Source organism: Stegostoma tigrinum, chromosome 19, assembly GCF_030684315.1.
Source record: "Stegostoma tigrinum isolate sSteTig4 chromosome 19, sSteTig4.hap1, whole genome shotgun sequence".
NCBI lineage: Eukaryota > Metazoa > Chordata > Chondrichthyes > Orectolobiformes > Stegostomatidae > Stegostoma > Stegostoma tigrinum.
In genome coordinates, this window is record NC_081372.1 from 40,561,329 (window position 1) to 40,579,188 (window position 17,860).

General features: G+C 38.3%; 1 protein-coding gene across 1 annotated transcript in view; it reads right to left on the minus strand.

Annotated features, from left to right (window-relative positions):
• LOC125461533 (RIPOR family member 3) overlaps window positions 1–10,020 on the minus strand; it is a gene marked incomplete at its 5' end in the record, with an annotated part of 210,306 nt that extends 200,286 nt beyond the window's left edge. Inside the window, 2 exons of the mRNA XM_048550443.2 lie at window positions 7,460–7,548; window positions 9,911–10,020. Coding sequence (XP_048406400.2) covers window positions 7,460–7,548; window positions 9,911–10,020 — 199 coding nt within the window. The remainder of the gene's footprint in view (window positions 1–7,459; window positions 7,549–9,910) is intronic.
• Between the last annotated feature and the right edge of the window lie 7,840 nt (window positions 10,021–17,860).

A 17,860-nucleotide genomic window follows, 5' to 3' on the forward strand; every position in this document is an offset into this window, starting at 1 on the left:
TCGGAACCCTTCATCAGGACAGACCTGATGAAGGGTCCTGACCTGAAACGTTCACTTTCCTGCTCCTCTGATGCTGCCTGATCTTCTGTGTTCCCCCAGCTTCACACTGTATTGACTCTGACTCCAGCATCTGTAGTTTTTGCTATGTCCATTATGTTTCATTATTTGCTTCAAATAAGTGTGTGGGTTCGTACCCACTTTATGCTGATAAGCATCAGTTAAAAATTATAACTAATGAATCTAAATCACTGTAGTTGAGTTTATTCTTGAAAAAAAATTCAATTTTGAAACAAATAACCTTGATTATCGATTGTGACTCGTCATCTCAGCTCACTGTTTTGCTGACCCAGTTATGTTCCCTCCAAACACATGGGTGCATTCTGAAAATGTCACATTGTTGAATTGGTGCTTACATGACACTTAATAGAATCAATTTTTAATTCTAATTACACTAATTACCATAGCCAAAACAGAGCTGAAGTTATGTTTCAGTCAGAGATGGGGAAGAGTGGAAGCTGATTTCATTTCTAAACAAGAATCCCATTCATTCTTTGAGATTCAGTAAGCTGAACATCACAAACCCAAGAATGAAGAACTAAATTACAAATTGCACAGCTAAATTAAGTTAATACAAATGCTTCTTGCATATATTCAGATGTATTCTATAATCTTAGGAGATAGCAAATAAACTGAGTTGTGTTAAGGCTTTTGAGCGTATTTTGCCATGAAGCATGATATTTTACCAAACTCACTGCATAATTTATTTATTTACCTTATGCAGTCCATTTACTATTCCATTTTAGCATAAATTATTTTAGAAATAGTGTGTCATTCAGCATATATCCACCCAAAAACTAAGGCATCCCTTACAGCCCTTAAAAGATGGCAGTGCAGCTAGAAGAGTACTGGGCTTCTGTTGCAGTCTCGGTCATTCACAGACAGAGTCAGAACATAGCAGAGAATGGGGAGATGGCACCAGGTTTCTCTGACTGAGACCTGGAGGTCCTGGTGGATGAAGGTATGCTGAGGAAAGGTGTCTCTTTCTGCAGGACTGGCATGGGATGCCATATTACCAGACTCTGCCAGCCTGATCAGAGATCACCACCTTGCTCAGTGCCATTTCCAGGGTATGGAAGACTGGCCAGCGGTGTAGAAACAAGTTACATAACCTTCTTTGCTCTGCCAAGGAAAGTACTGCATTCTTCTGTCTGCTGTCACACACTCAATCCACCTCTGCTAGCACTCTTACCAGGACTCATTCTCTGGCACTCTCACTATTGCATGCAACACCTTGTTTCACTCGCTCTCCCCCAGAAATATCCCAAATGAATAAGGCTGCATGCACTCTATATTGCATCGTCAACCTTTCACAATACCTCATCACCTTTCCCTAACATATACAAGCGATTACAGTGTTGTGCCACTGTAAGATCAATCAGTTCCACGCTCACTACTCTGCTTATTACAGGAAAAGACAACCCATAAAAGGGCAGAGAAAGCCTGGACAGGTGTCCAAAATCAGGGTTCTCACACATTACAATTAGAGAAAGTTGGCTGGGCAATTCCTGTTGGGATCCTTGATCATCCACTTCCCATTAAATGAATAAATATCACTAAAATAAAGCAAAGAACTACAAATGCTGGAAATCTGACACAAAATCAGAAAGTGCTACAGCAGGTCTGGTAGCATCAGTGGAGAGAAAAACAGAGTTAGCATTCCCAGACCAGTGACCTTCATCTGAACTGACTTTTTAAATCAAACTTTTATTTACGTTCACTGATGTCGCACTAAGTTTTGGGTTACAATTATTAAGGTGTTAATAAAATTGCTACAATGGGTTATCTAAATTTTCTGACTATCAAAGGTTAATTTTCTGACTGGTTTGCAAGGATCTCCAGGTGCTGAATAGCCCCAGATTTTAGTTATAGAGTCTTACAGCACAGAAACAGATTCTGTTAAGCACCATGAGTCCGGGTGCTTAAAGAAAATTTAAATCAATTACTTTACTGTTGGAAAACACCCATCATCAACAAAGAATTGACTTGAAATCCAATCTTACATTGCCCTTAACAAATTAATTCCCATTTACAATTTAACCAGTGAAAGTTTCACAGAAACATCCAATCTACATAAAGTATTTGTCTGTTTAGTGAAGGTGAAATCCAAACATTACTGCAAGTTAACTTTCATAGTACTGGTAGGAACCAGAAGGTCAAACAGAAATTGCAGATTTAGTTCTGCCATTCAGATACCCTTCGCACAAAGATTGATCGACAATATTTGGAATTCTATGTAAAGTAATGGAAGCAAAATGTTTATGCTTTAGTAGAATAGTTGAGTGCCTTAACAGTGATGCTACATGTTATTCTAGAGGAACCAGCTCAAGTAAAATGAGTAGCTTTTCTCATCTATATTTATCTTCTGGCCATGTGAGAAGGCAAAGTAATTTTGTATGCTAACAATAGCTCCCATGTTTTTGTGGAAACAGGTTATGGTTCAAATATGTACTAATTTTTTAATTTTCAAACATAATATTGTAGAAGGTGGAACTGAGTGGAGATCATGTATGTCGGGTTGGGGAAGCAGGGAAATCAGAGAAGTTTGTGGTCTCTCGCAAATACCCACAAATGTGATGCAAGAAGGGACACAGTGCTGGCCACTTTCTCACTTAGTGGATGACAGTACTTAAGCAAGAAGAAAAATAAAATTATAAAAAAGTGTAAAAGAAAACTGCCTTGGTTTAAAAAGGAACCAAAAGTGCTGAATTCCAGAAATGAAGTTAGAGTGACAGACCTTGGCATTAACGCCACATTTGACCATGTGTGACAACAAGGAGCCCTAGCAAAACTGATGTCAATAGGAATCAGGGTTAGAGTCATACCTTGCAGATGGCTGTAGTTAATATAGGTCATCAGGGTAGTGTCCTCGACCCAACCATCTTCTGTTGCTTTAGTATTGTCCTTGCCTCCATCATAAAATTGGAAATGAGGATGTTCATCAATGATTTCACAATGTAAACAAAGCACAAGTCAGGAGTGTGATGGAATATTTACCATTGCCTGGGTGGCTGTAATTCCAACAAGCCCTCAAGAAGCTTGACACTATCCAGAACTGAGCACCTACTTGATAGACACCACATCCACAATCATCTGCCCCCCGTACCACCGACATTCAGTAGCAGCAATGTGTATTAGTTAAAAGATACACTGCAGAAATTCACGAACAATCCTGAGACAGCACCTTCCAACCCAATAACTACTTCCATCTAAATAGGAACACCACCCTTTGCAACTTCCCTTGCAAGCCACTCACTATCCTGACTTGGAAATACATCACCACTCCTTCACTATTGCTGGGTCTAAATCCTGGAATTCCCTTCCTAACAATATTATGGGTTTACCTAAAGCACATGGACTGCAGTGGTTCAAGAAAACAGGTCACCATCACTTTTTCAAGAGCATTAGAGACTAGCAATAAACACACATGTCCCATGAGAGAGAAAAAAAGTTTCCAAACAGTACGCAGTATGTATGTGCTCCTCAATAGCCAGAGGGTGTATGAAAATCACTTTTATATGCCGGTCTGCTGACTCTAGCAAATTTAAAATATTTCACTTGCACTACTAGTGCACACATGTTTAAAACATGTATATGCTCTTAGACTGTTCACTAACTGCACTAGTCATTTAGCTTAGATGCACCAGTGCCTCCACTAAAAATGGAGTAGTATGTTCAAAAATATGTTTAGTGGCTGTCACAAACAGTGAGTTATGGGTCATATCACCATCATGAATATGCATTGATCTTCAATATGATCTACTGCATGTTGTAAACATTGCTTAGTTAATAACTTTGGGGTCAATGGCACTAAATTAACAAACATGGGTTATGTATTTAATGTGAAGTCAATGACTGCCTGAACAATGATCTTTAATCCTCTGTGCAAAAGAAGTTGTGAGATAACACAACCAATTATCCGCTCCGATCACTTGCCATCCGCTCATTTCATGTAAATATTACTGTAACCAAGTTTGTAAGAAAGAAGCCTCTTTTCATGATAACTTAAATTTTCAGATGTAACCATTTTTCTTTCAAAAGCAATTAGAACTATTGTATATTTCCATTAGAGATGACAAAAGTTCCTTAAACGTGCTAAGAATTGATATAGCACCTTTCACTTTCCTTCAAAAATCAGAAGTGCTTTTTTTTAAATTGAATTACTGTTTGTTATGAAAATACAAAAGCGAAAAAACACACTGAGCTCTTCCAGACAGCAGCGAGATCAATGACCAGATGATAAGTATTTTGCCATGTTGAAAAAATAATGCCTCGGGAACATTAAATATACATCTGCCTGTATTCAAATAATGCCATGGGATCACTTATGTCCACCTAAGTAGGAATACAGGACATTAGCTTATTGTCTCATCCAAATTAGAATACCTGTTCCAGTGCAGCACACACTTAATTCTGCGTGGCTGTAACAGATAATATCATGCGTACATGTTTCACTGCACTTCTGACCAATAACTTTCCATCTCACAGAGGGGACACAGCTACCACTAAGTTCAGAGTAATTTTCAGCCAACCTTTCTTGAAAAAAGGGAGCATACAGGTGATATTGCAGGACACATAGTGTAAGGGACAAGTATTTTCCCTTTGTGAACTAAAGGTTGACATTTCTATATTTTTAACAGACCAATACCTATATTAGTCAGGAAAAAGATTTTCAGAGATTTACAAGGATTTTCTTTTTTTGTTAATTTGTTGTCTAGCATAAATACCAGTTTTACCTTTTCCTTCCCAGCAACCCATCCTTCCACTGAGGAAGAACCCAAGTCCTTTTAAAAAGCAAAATCAAGCTGTTCAGACATGCTAGGACACACCCCTGGACCAGAGGTAGGGCTTAACCCAGGCCTTCTATGTCACTACCACTGTATCCCAAGCACTCACTCAATTATTATTTTCTGATCAACTTGTTAAGGAATGTGATGGTACCGCTCTAGAACAGATGTTTCCTTTTTGTTTTTTCAAATGCCCCTCTGGCCTTTTTTCAAACAACCACCAAACTATATGGATAACTTTTCTTTTACTCTTCTATCCACCACCAAATCACTCGTAGTTAAAATAAAATGAAAACTTTACAAGCACTGCCCATTGGTGGCAATACAACAACAACACAAGTGAGGAAAAGCAGGGAGAAAGGGATGGAATGAAATTCAAATGGAGTTGGATTAGGACGCAGCAAGCGTTTTCCTTATTTCTAAAGGACACTTGTGAACCAGATGGATTTTTAGAATAATCAACATGGTTATAGCATCACCATTAGGTCAGTTCTTTGTTCCAGACTTTTTTGAAGTTAAATTTCATGTTTTGCCACGGCAAGACATAAACTCAAGTCCCTAGAGCATTAGCTTGGGGTTCTGAGCTACTAGACCAGTGACATTACTGCAGTGCCATCACCTCCCATAAAATTTCCCAGGGGCTGAATTTTGCATGTCTCATTCTGAAGCAGACACATTGCATTCCAGTGGATACTGTGTTACAATGGATGTTTACTAATCAACGTGTTTAGAGGTTGTTGTTACATGACTTTCAGAGCAGATGGAATTTGAACAGGCCTTCTGGCTCAGAAGTAAGGACACTACCACTGCAACACAAGAACCACCACTCTTAATATTTTCTATTCCCATCTCCCTGCTATAGGAAAGATGTTGTGAAACTTGAAAGGGTTCAGAAACTATTTACAAGGATGTTGCCAGTGTTAGAGGGTTGGAATTATAGGGAGAGGCTGAATAGATTGGGGCTATTATCCCTGGAGCATCAGAGGCTGTGGGGTGACCTGATAGAGGCTTACAAGATCATGAGATGCATGGATAGGGCAAATAGACAAGGTCTTTTCCCCAATAGTAGGAACTGCAAATGCTGAAGAATCTGAGAGAACAAGGTGTAGAGCTGGATGAACACAGCAGGCCAAGCAGCATCAAAGGAGCACGAAGGCTGATGTTTTGCGTATAGGCCCCACTCTGCTTAGCCTCTTCTAAGGATGCCTACCCTGAAGAAGTTACCCTCCTCCCCCCAGAAAAAACTCAGTGGATCTCTCTCTCCATTTCTGAAGAAGGGTCTAGGCCTGAAACATCAACCTTCCTACTCCTCTGATGCTTCTTGGCCTGCTGTGTTCACCCAGCTCTACCCCATGTTATCTCAAGGTCTTTTCCCTGAGGTCGAGGTGTCCAAAACTAGAGGGCACAGGTTTAAGGTCAGAGAGGAAAGATTCAAAAGGGACCTGAGGGGCAACATTTTCAAACAGAGGGTGGTGCCTGTATGGAATGGGATGCTAGAGAAAGTGGAGAAGACTGATACAAATATGGCATTTAAAAGGTCTCTGAATGGGACTAGATTTATTTAGTGTATCTGGTCCACATGGACAGGTTGGACCAAAAGGGTCTGTTTCTGTACTGTATATCTTTAAGACTCTAATCAAACTGTGCAGAAATGTTATGACACATCTCTGAAGCAGATGTTTTATTTGTTCTTTTCAATGCACCTCTGAATGTTTGAATTGAACTGTAGTTCCTATGTGCAGGGCAAGAACAGCATAATCTTTTGACTAATCAGAGTGATGAATCCTTACTGAAACACTCAGAACAAGGGGAAGTTTGCTTGCATAGCACCACTTTCTGTGGTAGCAAGTAGACTTATCTTTATTTTCTCAGACTACTAGCTGTGCAATCACACTATACATGGCACTAAGGTCATTCAAAAATGCTGTGTGGGTTACACAATAGCAACACATAGATTTGCGTATACCCGAGGAATCAAGCTAAACCTGCGGAGAGCTAATGCAGACAGCACCAGGCAAACAATTTTTTCTCCCATGCAATATAAATCAGCAGGTATAAAACAGGAAGGAAATAAAAATACGATTTATATGGATATGGAATGTGGAATAAAACTTGAGGATAAAAAGCAAATGGGATTAATGGAGAGAAATAAAACAGAAATACAGAAAATGCTAATAAAATTATTCAAAGTTTGTTTACAAATTTCTGATGGATCAAGACTCCATACTTGCATGATATAATTTTCAGGGTTAGAGAGAATGTTTATTAGTTAATTACTATTTATCACTCATTACACCACTAACATATTTAAGCAATGCACCTTAACATTTTCTGATATCTATAATAAGGACCTAATGGGCAAATATTCTGAAGTTACACCGTAACAGTGATATCAGTGGAAGTTCCATCAGTGAGGGCTGATATTCTAAACAGCACAATATGGATTTTCGTGTCAAACAGCAACTATGTGGTGTCAAAACCTGCTGTTGTTTTTCTCCATTATAATGGTATGATTATCTGCAGAAAAAACATACGTGCGTTTTGCAAGTTTAAAATATAACCTCATCTAAGAGTTACATGAGCTGTAATGCAAACTATTAGTAAAATGCACTTACTGGATAGATTTATGTTGTAATCGTGTCCAATTATTGCAAAATTCTGATTATAATGCAGCTGGATTGTTGTCAAGAACAAATCTGCAGATCTGATTGATGCCGAAAAACAAAAATATTTTAGGAACGTGCAAAAAAACTTTGAATAAGCCCCAGCTATTATTATAACATTATGTTTACTCATATTATTCAGTCATTTATGTCACATTGTTTTTGGCTTTGTGATTTAATCCAGTTGTGGAGAAGATGGGATGAGCATGGGTCACTATCTGGCTTGCCACATAAAGAGAGACTTCTCTGAGAACTTGACCTCAGTGGTTCTTTTGGCACATGAAGTCAGTTTATGAGAAACACAATCCACATTGGAATTAGACACTGTCCTGACTTGAAATCTTACCTTTCATCTTTGATCTCATAATCATTCCCTTTTTCTAAGTAACATTTCCGAAAAGTGTATAATTTAGCATTTGAGGAAAAACAGGAAGTGTTTTTCTTTCTTTGTAATAAAATTGCTCAGTTTGCATTATGAAAATATAAAGCACACTGAAGAACAAACTGAAAAATTTGCATCACATGTATTTAAGAAAACATTGCTGATTTTAATTGCTGAGTTGTGGAATGACATTTAACTGGGTCTTAGAAGCAAAATAAAATGTTTTATTTTGGTCAGTGATTCTCATCACAAGTAATGAATATTCAAATAGGATAGTGTATATTTTAAAGGAAGGATCTGAGGAAGTGGATCTGAGGTGGTAGGATTATAAAGAGTAATCACAAAAAACAAAAATTCACTAAACCAATAACCCGATGGTGCATTTTGGGTTATTTAATAAACAGTAATAGCAAAACAAATTGTCCACTCAGTACAAAGTATGTAGGAATGTCAGCAATTCTATTGCGTATCTGGCACTTCAATCTTTGATTTGGAGGGTCTTGCCACATTGAACACTGGTGCTGAATTATGAAATAATGTATTAATTAGGAAGCCAATCAATGGGTCAGGTTTGTGTTAAGAACTATGGAAACAAAGCACTCGTGATTTTCAACTATCACCTGGACCATGAGTTTCAACAACCATTTAAAAGAATTTCCTGTTATCTTCTTATTTGAAAAAAGTAGAGTTTTGGTATTAAAAGAGACTTACATTCCTAACCTCATCATTTTGTCATTGGCTTACACAAAACATGCTCCATGTTTTAACATGAGGTGATATTAAATTAAAGGACAATTTGCATTTATACAGCAGCTTAACATGGTGAAATATTGTAAGATGCTTCGCAGGAGCTGTATCAACACTTCCCAGACCAGAATACACAGGCCCAGCTCCCTGGCCCGACTGAACACCAGTTCCATATATCCGACTCTCCATCCACTCATCCCACCGATCCACCCGACTCCCCTCTTACACTTGCTGCCCCAACCCTTTACCCACCTGTCATCCTTCCATGACAATTAATATTGTACACTTAACCTTTTCTCAGCAGTTGTGAAAGATACATAACCTAAATGCCAGGATGATTCTACAATGATTTTCTCTGTTCCTGGTTCTGAGCATTCCTAAATTGGTGTCTGGAGGCTCCTGTCCAGGAAATTTGAGAGCAGAACTGATCCAAGTGGGTTTTTTTTGTCCAATCCAGGCAGATATAAAGAGGAGGGAGATTTAAGAAGGGAATTTCAGGGCCAGAGATCCAGTAGCCAAAGCATATAGAGATACAATCAACATTGGACCGTGCATTAAATGTCTAAAATTAGAGTATAGATGTATAAGAGGATTGCAAATGTGAGGAAAGTTGGAGATCAAGAACAGTGAAGCCATGAAGTGGTTTGAAAACAAGGATCTTTTTTCCTTTATTCATTCACAGGATGAGGGCGTTGCTGGCTAGGCAGCATTTATTCCCCATTCCTAATTGGCCAGAGGGCAGTTGAAAGTCACTCACATTGCTGTCGGTCTGGGGTCGCATGTAGGCCAGACCAGGTAAGGATTGACAGTTTCCTTCCCTAATGGACATTAGTGAACCAGACGGGTTTTTCCAACAATCGGTTCACAGTCATCATTTGGTCCTTAATTCCAGATGTTTTATTGAATTCAAATTCCACCATCTGCCATGGCAGGATTTGAATCTGGGTCTCTGGATTATCCAGTGATAACACCATTAGGTCATCACTTCCCCAGGATGCCAAATTTTAAACAAAAACATTATTTAACTTGGAGCTAGAATGTCAGCCCAAAGCACAGCAATGACACACAAACAAAGGTTGGTGTGGAGTAAGAAATGGATAGCTGGATTTTGGATCAGCTTAAAAATGTGGTGCATAGAAAGTGAAAAGCTTGCCAGGACAACATTTGAATAGCCAAATCTAGCAAAAACAAAGGTATGAATGAAGATTTCCAATCACAGATGAGTTACAACAGTAGCAGGGCTGTGCAGTGGTGCTAAGATGGGAATAGGCTACCTCTGTAATGGTGCTGATATGTTAAAAGTTCCTAGTGTACGCCAGGATTTTTGAAAGGTGTTGTTGATGACCAGGAAATTCAATATCCGATGTGTTTCCAAGATCAAGGAGTGTTATTATCTGTTGAGACACTTAACCACAATTCTGAATGTATAAGAAAACAATGACATTATCAATCACATGGAGATATTAGTGACTGGCCAGACACATCTGGTGGTTAAAAATACACAGTTAGGTCTTCTTTAATGCAATAGTTGCATTCTTGCGTGACCTTGCGCCAGAGAAAATCATTACACCTGTACAGCAGAAAGTTTGCATTATCCAAATAGCGTCCACAATTCAGCAATCGTTTTACAACTAATTTGCCTTAAAGAAACATGCATTATAGCAGAACTACCTGTACTTTCAGTTTGCTTTTAGCACATTATATGAATGAAAACACATGAAATGCTTTGTCAAATCTTGGACATGTATCAAACATCCATGCTGTCATGAATATAGCTGTGCTAGCAATTTATACTGTCTATTACCCCATCAAAAATATTACATTGTTTGATTTGAACATTTTAAGATTTATACAGAAGAGTTGCAGTTCTTAAAATCAATTATGCCAAAAAAATTGAAGAATGGAAATGTAACACTTTTTAACTTTTTCATAAATTTAACATGCATAATGTGTGACAAAAACAAAATTAATGCTTTTGACATCAACATTTCCAACACTAGTTTTAAGATTGATGAAAATATAAAATAGTTTTATCGACAAGCAGCAATTTTTGTGACTGAGATTTAGTTGCTCCAGGCAATAAATACTATCAACTTAGATATACATTTTTTTTCTGGAGCGTTTGAAATAAATAAATGCATCAACAATAATATAGCCAGTTCCAGAAATTAGATGCACAAGTAAGAAAACATCTGTTCCACTGCATTTAGGGGTCAGAGGTGCAGTAACTCCTAATAATGTAAATTTATTGCTCACTGAACAAAAGGTCACAGTGAACTATTTTCTTTGATTAAACAGTTCAATATGCAATATGTGACTATATAAGTCACAAATTCTCTCAGTCTATGTGTTTCCTTCAATATTTACAGACATGCTTGTTAAAATTTAGAAAAATATGAAACTTTATTACTTTTTTTCAAGGAAATTTATTGTCTTTTCACCCATGTGGAAGCATTGGAAAGTGTGCAGAGGAGATTTACCAGGATATTGCCTGGTATGGAGGGAAGGTTTTACGAGGAAAGGCTGAGGAACTTCAGGCTGTTTTTGTTAGAGAGAAGAAGGTTAAGAGGTGGTTTACTAGAGACATACAAGATTATCAGAGGATTAGATTGGATGGACAGTGAGATCCTTTTTCCTGGATGGTGATGGATAGCATGACGGGACATAGCTTTAAATTGAGGGGTGATAGATATAGGACAGATGTTAGAGGTAGGTTCTTTACTCAGAGTAGTAAGGGCGTGGAATGCCCTGCCTGCAACAGTAGTAGACTTGCCAACTTTAAGGGCATATAAATGGTCATTGGATAAACATATGGATGATAATGGAATAGTGTAGGTTAGATGGGCTTCAGATTGGTTTCGCAGGTTGGTGCAACATCAAAGGCCGAAGGATCTGTACTGAGCTGTAATGTTCTATGTTCTATGTTGTATTGTCTCATTTCCACATCAGTTTTCTTGCTGCAGTCTGCTTGACCTATGTACATCTTCAAAGAGGCAATTAAGTGGTGCATTGTTGGGCCTTCATCTGAGATCAATGAGTGGAACAAATGTCCCACCATTCTTTGAAATGCTTAGGTATTCTACAGTATTTCAATTACACCCTACTTCTGTGATTGCCTTTAACATTTACATGCCTACTTGTGAATCCAGACCCAAATGATGTGATTGACTCTTAACAGCCCTCTGGACAATAACAGATGGGCAATAAATGCTGGCCCAACCAGCGATGCCCACAACCTGGATAAGCATATGGACGTACATGGAATAGTGTAGGTTAGATGGGCTTGAGATCGGTATGACAGGTCGGCACAACATCGAGGGCCGAAGGGCCTGTACTGTGCTGTAATGTTCAATGTTCTATGTTCTATTAATGAATAAAAAAAGGTGCCATTAATGTTTTCATTTTAATATTTGCCATTTTTCTAAGATCACATTGTTATCATCAGCCACCTTCTTTATGACCTGGAAAAATAGATCAAAAACGTGATACTGCGCAAAGTCAAATTTTTAGGTCTTTGTCATTTGATTAAATCGTAGAAGAGTTTTGAAACAGCTATTTGTCTAAATTAAGGGGGTTAAGGAATATTTCAAAGTTAGAAAAAGGCAGTAAAAAATAGAAAGTATAATTTGTGCAAAAATTATAAAAGTACAATCATAATAGAGGGAATAAGAATAAAGAAAATTGGGACAGTGAGTGATGACAGACTGAGAATTTTTAAGTTATTTTTATGCATTTATGTTGGCAATTTAAGACCAATCTTGCATTAGAAAAATTCTGATACCAATGAACAGCATCTCTCTGTCTCAGAAGACAATGGACTATGCGGAGGATTTATGCCACTTTGGTCTGAACATTGTCCCTTCTGTAGGTGACACGGATGAATGGAGCAGGCCCGAGGTTAAAAGTTGTCATTTTTTCTGGTGGGCTCTGTTTTCTTCCATCCGGTCATCACTTTTTCCATGTCTTTATGATTGTTTGGCTCTAGGCACCCCAGTCAACAGCAAGGGCTTCCCATTCATAAACTCTGACAGCAGCCATCTTGATGTCTTGCTTATTGATATCTTCTAATCTCTTTCTGTGGCACAGTTGCTAAAGCAGAGACTGTTTCCCACAAATCCTGACACAAAAATAACACTAAAGGATCCTAAAGGATTTTAATGATTAAATTGAACATGTCATCTTCAATGGTGGTGGTGGTTCTCTATGATTTCACCCTGAAATGATTTTTTAAAATGTCGAAGTTATTTTAAAAGTCTAAAACTATGAAGTCAATCTATTTATTTCAGTTTTTGGCTTTTCAAATCCCAAGCCTTTGCTTGGAAGTGTTACAAACATCATGTATGCTCCAGAATGTCATGTGGTTAGGAAACAGGACAAGTTTGTGTGTTTCACCCCGCACCTCCACCTGGATACATCGGGGCAAGTTTGACTTCAGGGTACAGTGGGTGGCAAGTACACAGTGTTTAGATATTATAATCAATAATTTGGAGGCCAACTTACACACAAGACATATGATAAGTAAATGCTGTTTTGGTCAAAGGCTGGGGGTCATCTTCTACACGCGATCAAATATTATTCAAGAGCGTAGAGTAATGTAAGCTGAAAGTATAATTTTCTATTCAAATTAAACAACAACGTGTCAGTGTGGTCATGATATTCCCATAGTGATTTCCCAGTTTGAAATGTAACTTCTGTTATCTCATATACACAGGAAGTCAGTCCTGGCAGGTTATGAGAACTGTGTAGGCAAGATAGAAGGTAATCTGTCAATCATTACCAAAAATACATGGTCTAATGCATATTTGTCATTTCTATTTAAAGATAGCACATAATTGTGTAAATTGTTTAGTCACCATCCTTTCCTAAAAGTACTGGGTAGTGATCGATAGATGGTATTACTTCCTCATTATCCTAAGTAGCCATTCTTCCTATATGAGGAAAACAGGTGGTATCAGTTAGTTAATTGAGGCATGATAGCTCAACATATATTTCAAATTTCTACACATGTATTTCACAAGTATTAGACCACAGTTGCAAACAAGGGAACATTGGCTGATTTTCACAAATTCCAGCACCAATAACTCACTTCAGGGTCAGCTATATCAGGTTCCATTGAGAATTTGACCTGGAACTTTGAGGGACAAATTAGTACTACGGAAAACATTTGCTTAAAAAAATTGAGAAAACATCACAAGTTCTTTTCACTGATATACAAACACTGCCCTTTGATATTGCAAGACTGAAGGAAGACTAATTCTTCCTTTAATTTGTCAAATGTTCATCCAATTTCTATGCAGCAGCATACATTATTGCACTAGCTACAATAGGAGATCATCCAGTTATATAAAAGGTCACACATGATAAATAATTCTGGAAACTCTGAACAACCAGATATCAAGTTTTACTGCAAGTTTTTTATATTTTGCTGTGTTGTCAGGATTCAACTGATTATTTTTGGACGAGAAGGCGTAAAAAGTTGTAGCAGAAGATAACTTTTAAGATAAGGATGCAATTGGCAACATCTTTAACTTAGATTATCATATATTTAACATTAATGTAGTTAAAATAATTCATCAATACTCTCAATAATTGTCAACACTGTATTAAACTTAAAGCCACAACATGCAAGAAAAGCATTAATTTTCTAGACAACAGTGTTTAAATTGATACAAGATACGACATAGAAATCCTCATATAAAGTGGAAAATCTCACCTGCCAGAAATGCCTTTATGTCTGTACCCTGAATGATAGCTCATGTTAACATTCAAGGTGAACTAATTCTGGGAACGATGGTTCAAGAAAGATGAAGGTGCTTTAAAACTTATAGAAAAGATTTATGGCAATGGTTCTGATGATGAAAGGATTCAATTATTTGGATCTATCATTGAACCTGAAGCTGTTCTCCTTCGAGAAGGTCATGCAGCATCAGAGGAGCAGGAAAGTTTGATGTTTTGGGTCGAGACCCTTCTTCAGGAAATGGAGAAGGGGAAGGGATACTGAAATAAATATGGAGACGGGGAGGTGGATAGAATTCTTCTAACCACCTCCCCCTGCCTCCCCTGTGTCCCCATTCATTTCAGAATCCCCTCCCGTTCCCCATTTCTGAAGAAAGGGTCTCGACCTGAAACATCAAACTTTCCTGCTCCTCTGATGCTGCTTGGCCTGCTGTGTTCATCCAGCTTCACACCATGTTATCTCAGATTCTCCAGCATCGGCAGATCTTTCTACCTCACTTTAGAGAAGGTTAAGGAGTTATTTGAAAGAGGCATTGAAAATTATTCGGAGTCTTGAAACTGTTCCCATTGATTGAATTGGGAACCAGAGGACAAGGGGTTTAAGGTGATTGACAAAATAGGACAACATGAGAAAATACTTGTTATGCAGCTAATGGTTTAGATCTGGAATGCATTGCCTGAACAGGTGGTAAAGGCAATTACAGTTTTTGCTTTTAAAAGTGAATTGGTTAAGCAACTGAAGGCAAAATAAGATAGTGTTACAGGGAAAAGGCTGGGAGTGGGACTAGATAAGTAGTTCTTATAAAGAGCCAATATGGATAGAACAAAGTCAGTGGGCTCCTTCTGTGCTGCAACCATTCTATGATTTTAAAAATCTGCAAAACAATGTTGCAGGTGGACATATCAGACAGATCTATCCCTTTACGATGAAGAAGCCATGGTCTTGAGGTACTCTGAGGAATGGTCATGAAGCTGAAACGTTAACTCTGATTTTTCTTCACAGATGCTGCCAAACCTGTTGAGCTTTAACGGCGACTTCTGCTTTTGGTCTTGAGGTACTCAGTGACTTATTTATGAGTGAGACTATTTAAAGCCATTCAGTGCATGTTTCAGAATAACTTATCCTTTCCTGAGGAAAACCTCTCTTTCCAAGTTGTACCATACAGCCAACAACTCTCTCAGATCATGCCGAACAATGTGAAATTTGCCATCATAACTACCCAGTGCTGCAGTCTTAGTCCTCAAATGACTGGCATCCATGTATTTATCCATGGGGGTGGCCTATCAGACAATGCAACTCCTGTTGTCGGTGCAAGGCTCCTGTGGATGAATCCCTGAGATTGGTCTGAAAGGCCATAAATTACCACTTTTCCAATAAATGCAGAGTGGATAAAGAGGTCTATGTAGAAATAAATTTTCACAGCTACCACTTGCAGTAAAATACATGATGCCCACTTCAAGTTGCAAAACCAAACATACTATGGCATGCAGAAAATTCAGAGATCACATCCCTCAATGCCAATGACATGGCAAGAGAATGTAGCTAAATTGATGATACAGTGAGTTCTTCCTCGACATCTTCTGGAAATCTCAAAGAGCATCAAATCCAAATCAAGTACATAAGTACAGTAGACAATGTTACAATGTAAAGCTATCTTCTCTGTTCACTTATATCAAAAATTTTAGAACAAGCTTCTCTTGGGCAGTCAGAGCAATTGATAGAGGTGGTTAGAATTTTTCAAAAGATAGTTCACCTGTGAGCTATCAATGCAGCCAAATGCCAAATTAGATTTGGCATCTAATTCAAAATATCGGCTCATCTCTGGGAGCAGCCAACCCAATCAATGGGCCAGCAGCTCAGCAGCTGTGGAAGCATACCAATAGTAGTAGCCAGTGTAGAGTCTGCAGGATAAACAAGAGGGTGCTTCTATGTGAAGGTATCCTCTAAGATCCAGGAGTAGTGGGAATAAAGTGGCAATATTAGTCTGTGGGGGAACAACCATTTTACCAGAAAGTGTCTATAAACAAAAAACACCCACTACCTGTACAAAACGCTAGTGCGGCCTCATTTGGAATATTGCATGCAGTTCTGGTTGCCCCATTACAGGAAGAATGTGGAAGCATTGGAAAAAGTGCAGAGGAGATTTACCAGGTAATTGCCTGGTCTGGAGCGCAGGCCCTATGACAAAAGGCTGAAGGACTTGGGTCTGTTCTCATTGGAGAGAAGGAGGCTAAGAGGCGATTTAATAGAGACATACAAGATGATCAGAGGATTAGATAGCGTGGACAGTGAGAGTCTTTTTCCAAGGATGATGACTTCAGCTTGTACAAGGGGCCATAGCTACAAATTGAGGGGTGATAGATTTAAGACAGATGTCAGAGGTAGGTTCTTTATTCAGAGTGGTAAGGGCGTGGAACACCCTGCCTGCCAATGTAGTTAACTCAGCCACATTAGGGTCATTTAAACAGTCCTTGGGTAAGCATATGGATGATGTTGGGATAGTGTAGGGGGAGGGGCTTAGATTGGTTCATAGGTCGGCGCAACATCGAGGGCTGACAGGCCTGTTCTGCACTGTATTGTTCTATGGTCTACGTTCTATGTACCCAGTAATCCAGTGGGAGGCCATCGAGGTTTATCAGACAACCTGGCCAACTAAAAATAATATTCAAAAACTGAATGCCATTGGGCTCTCAGTCTTATTTCTGCATTTAAAGTTCCAACTAACTTCGTTACATTGATTTCACATGCAACTTCCGATCTCAGTTAAGTCCAGAAGTAGGTGAGTTGAAAACAGTTTTGGGTAAGGAGGTAGATTTTTCACACTTTAACCCCCTGCAACCAACCCAAATCTGCTTTTACTTTTGGTTGAATCAAAGTGTACTTCATTAATAAAATAATTAATAAAATTTCATGTCTGGATCAGCCTGTCCTTTTTTGGCCTGTGTCCAAAAAAGGACAGGCTGATCCAGACAAGAAATTGAAGATTACCTCCACTGCCTCAATCTCAGGCTCACAAGAATGGTAATCTAATCCAATAACACCCCAGAAAGACAGATTGCCTACATTGTGTCAGTTTCCAAGTAAATTTTTCCCACAGTGGCATTGTAAATTTTCATGCAGGTAAACTTATATAAACATGTATACTCATTTATTCACATAAATATGTATTTTTATTTTCCCTCCTATAAATGCTATGATTACAAAATGCATTTGAGCTATGCAACCGTTGTAAATCCTTTTCTTTAAAGCATTTTCAAGAAATGGAATCTATTGCAACTCTAGGTAACATGGAAACTGGATAACAGAGAACATTAAATATTCTCACGAGTGGTAGAAAGGAAAGGTACAGAAATAATCTGAAATGACATTAATCTCTATTCACATCTACCAATTGCATGCATTACATTACATCTGGGCATTACTGATAATTGTTAAAACACTTCAGTTAGGCTAGGAAGCTAGTGTAACTTGGGCAGAAAAAGAAAAG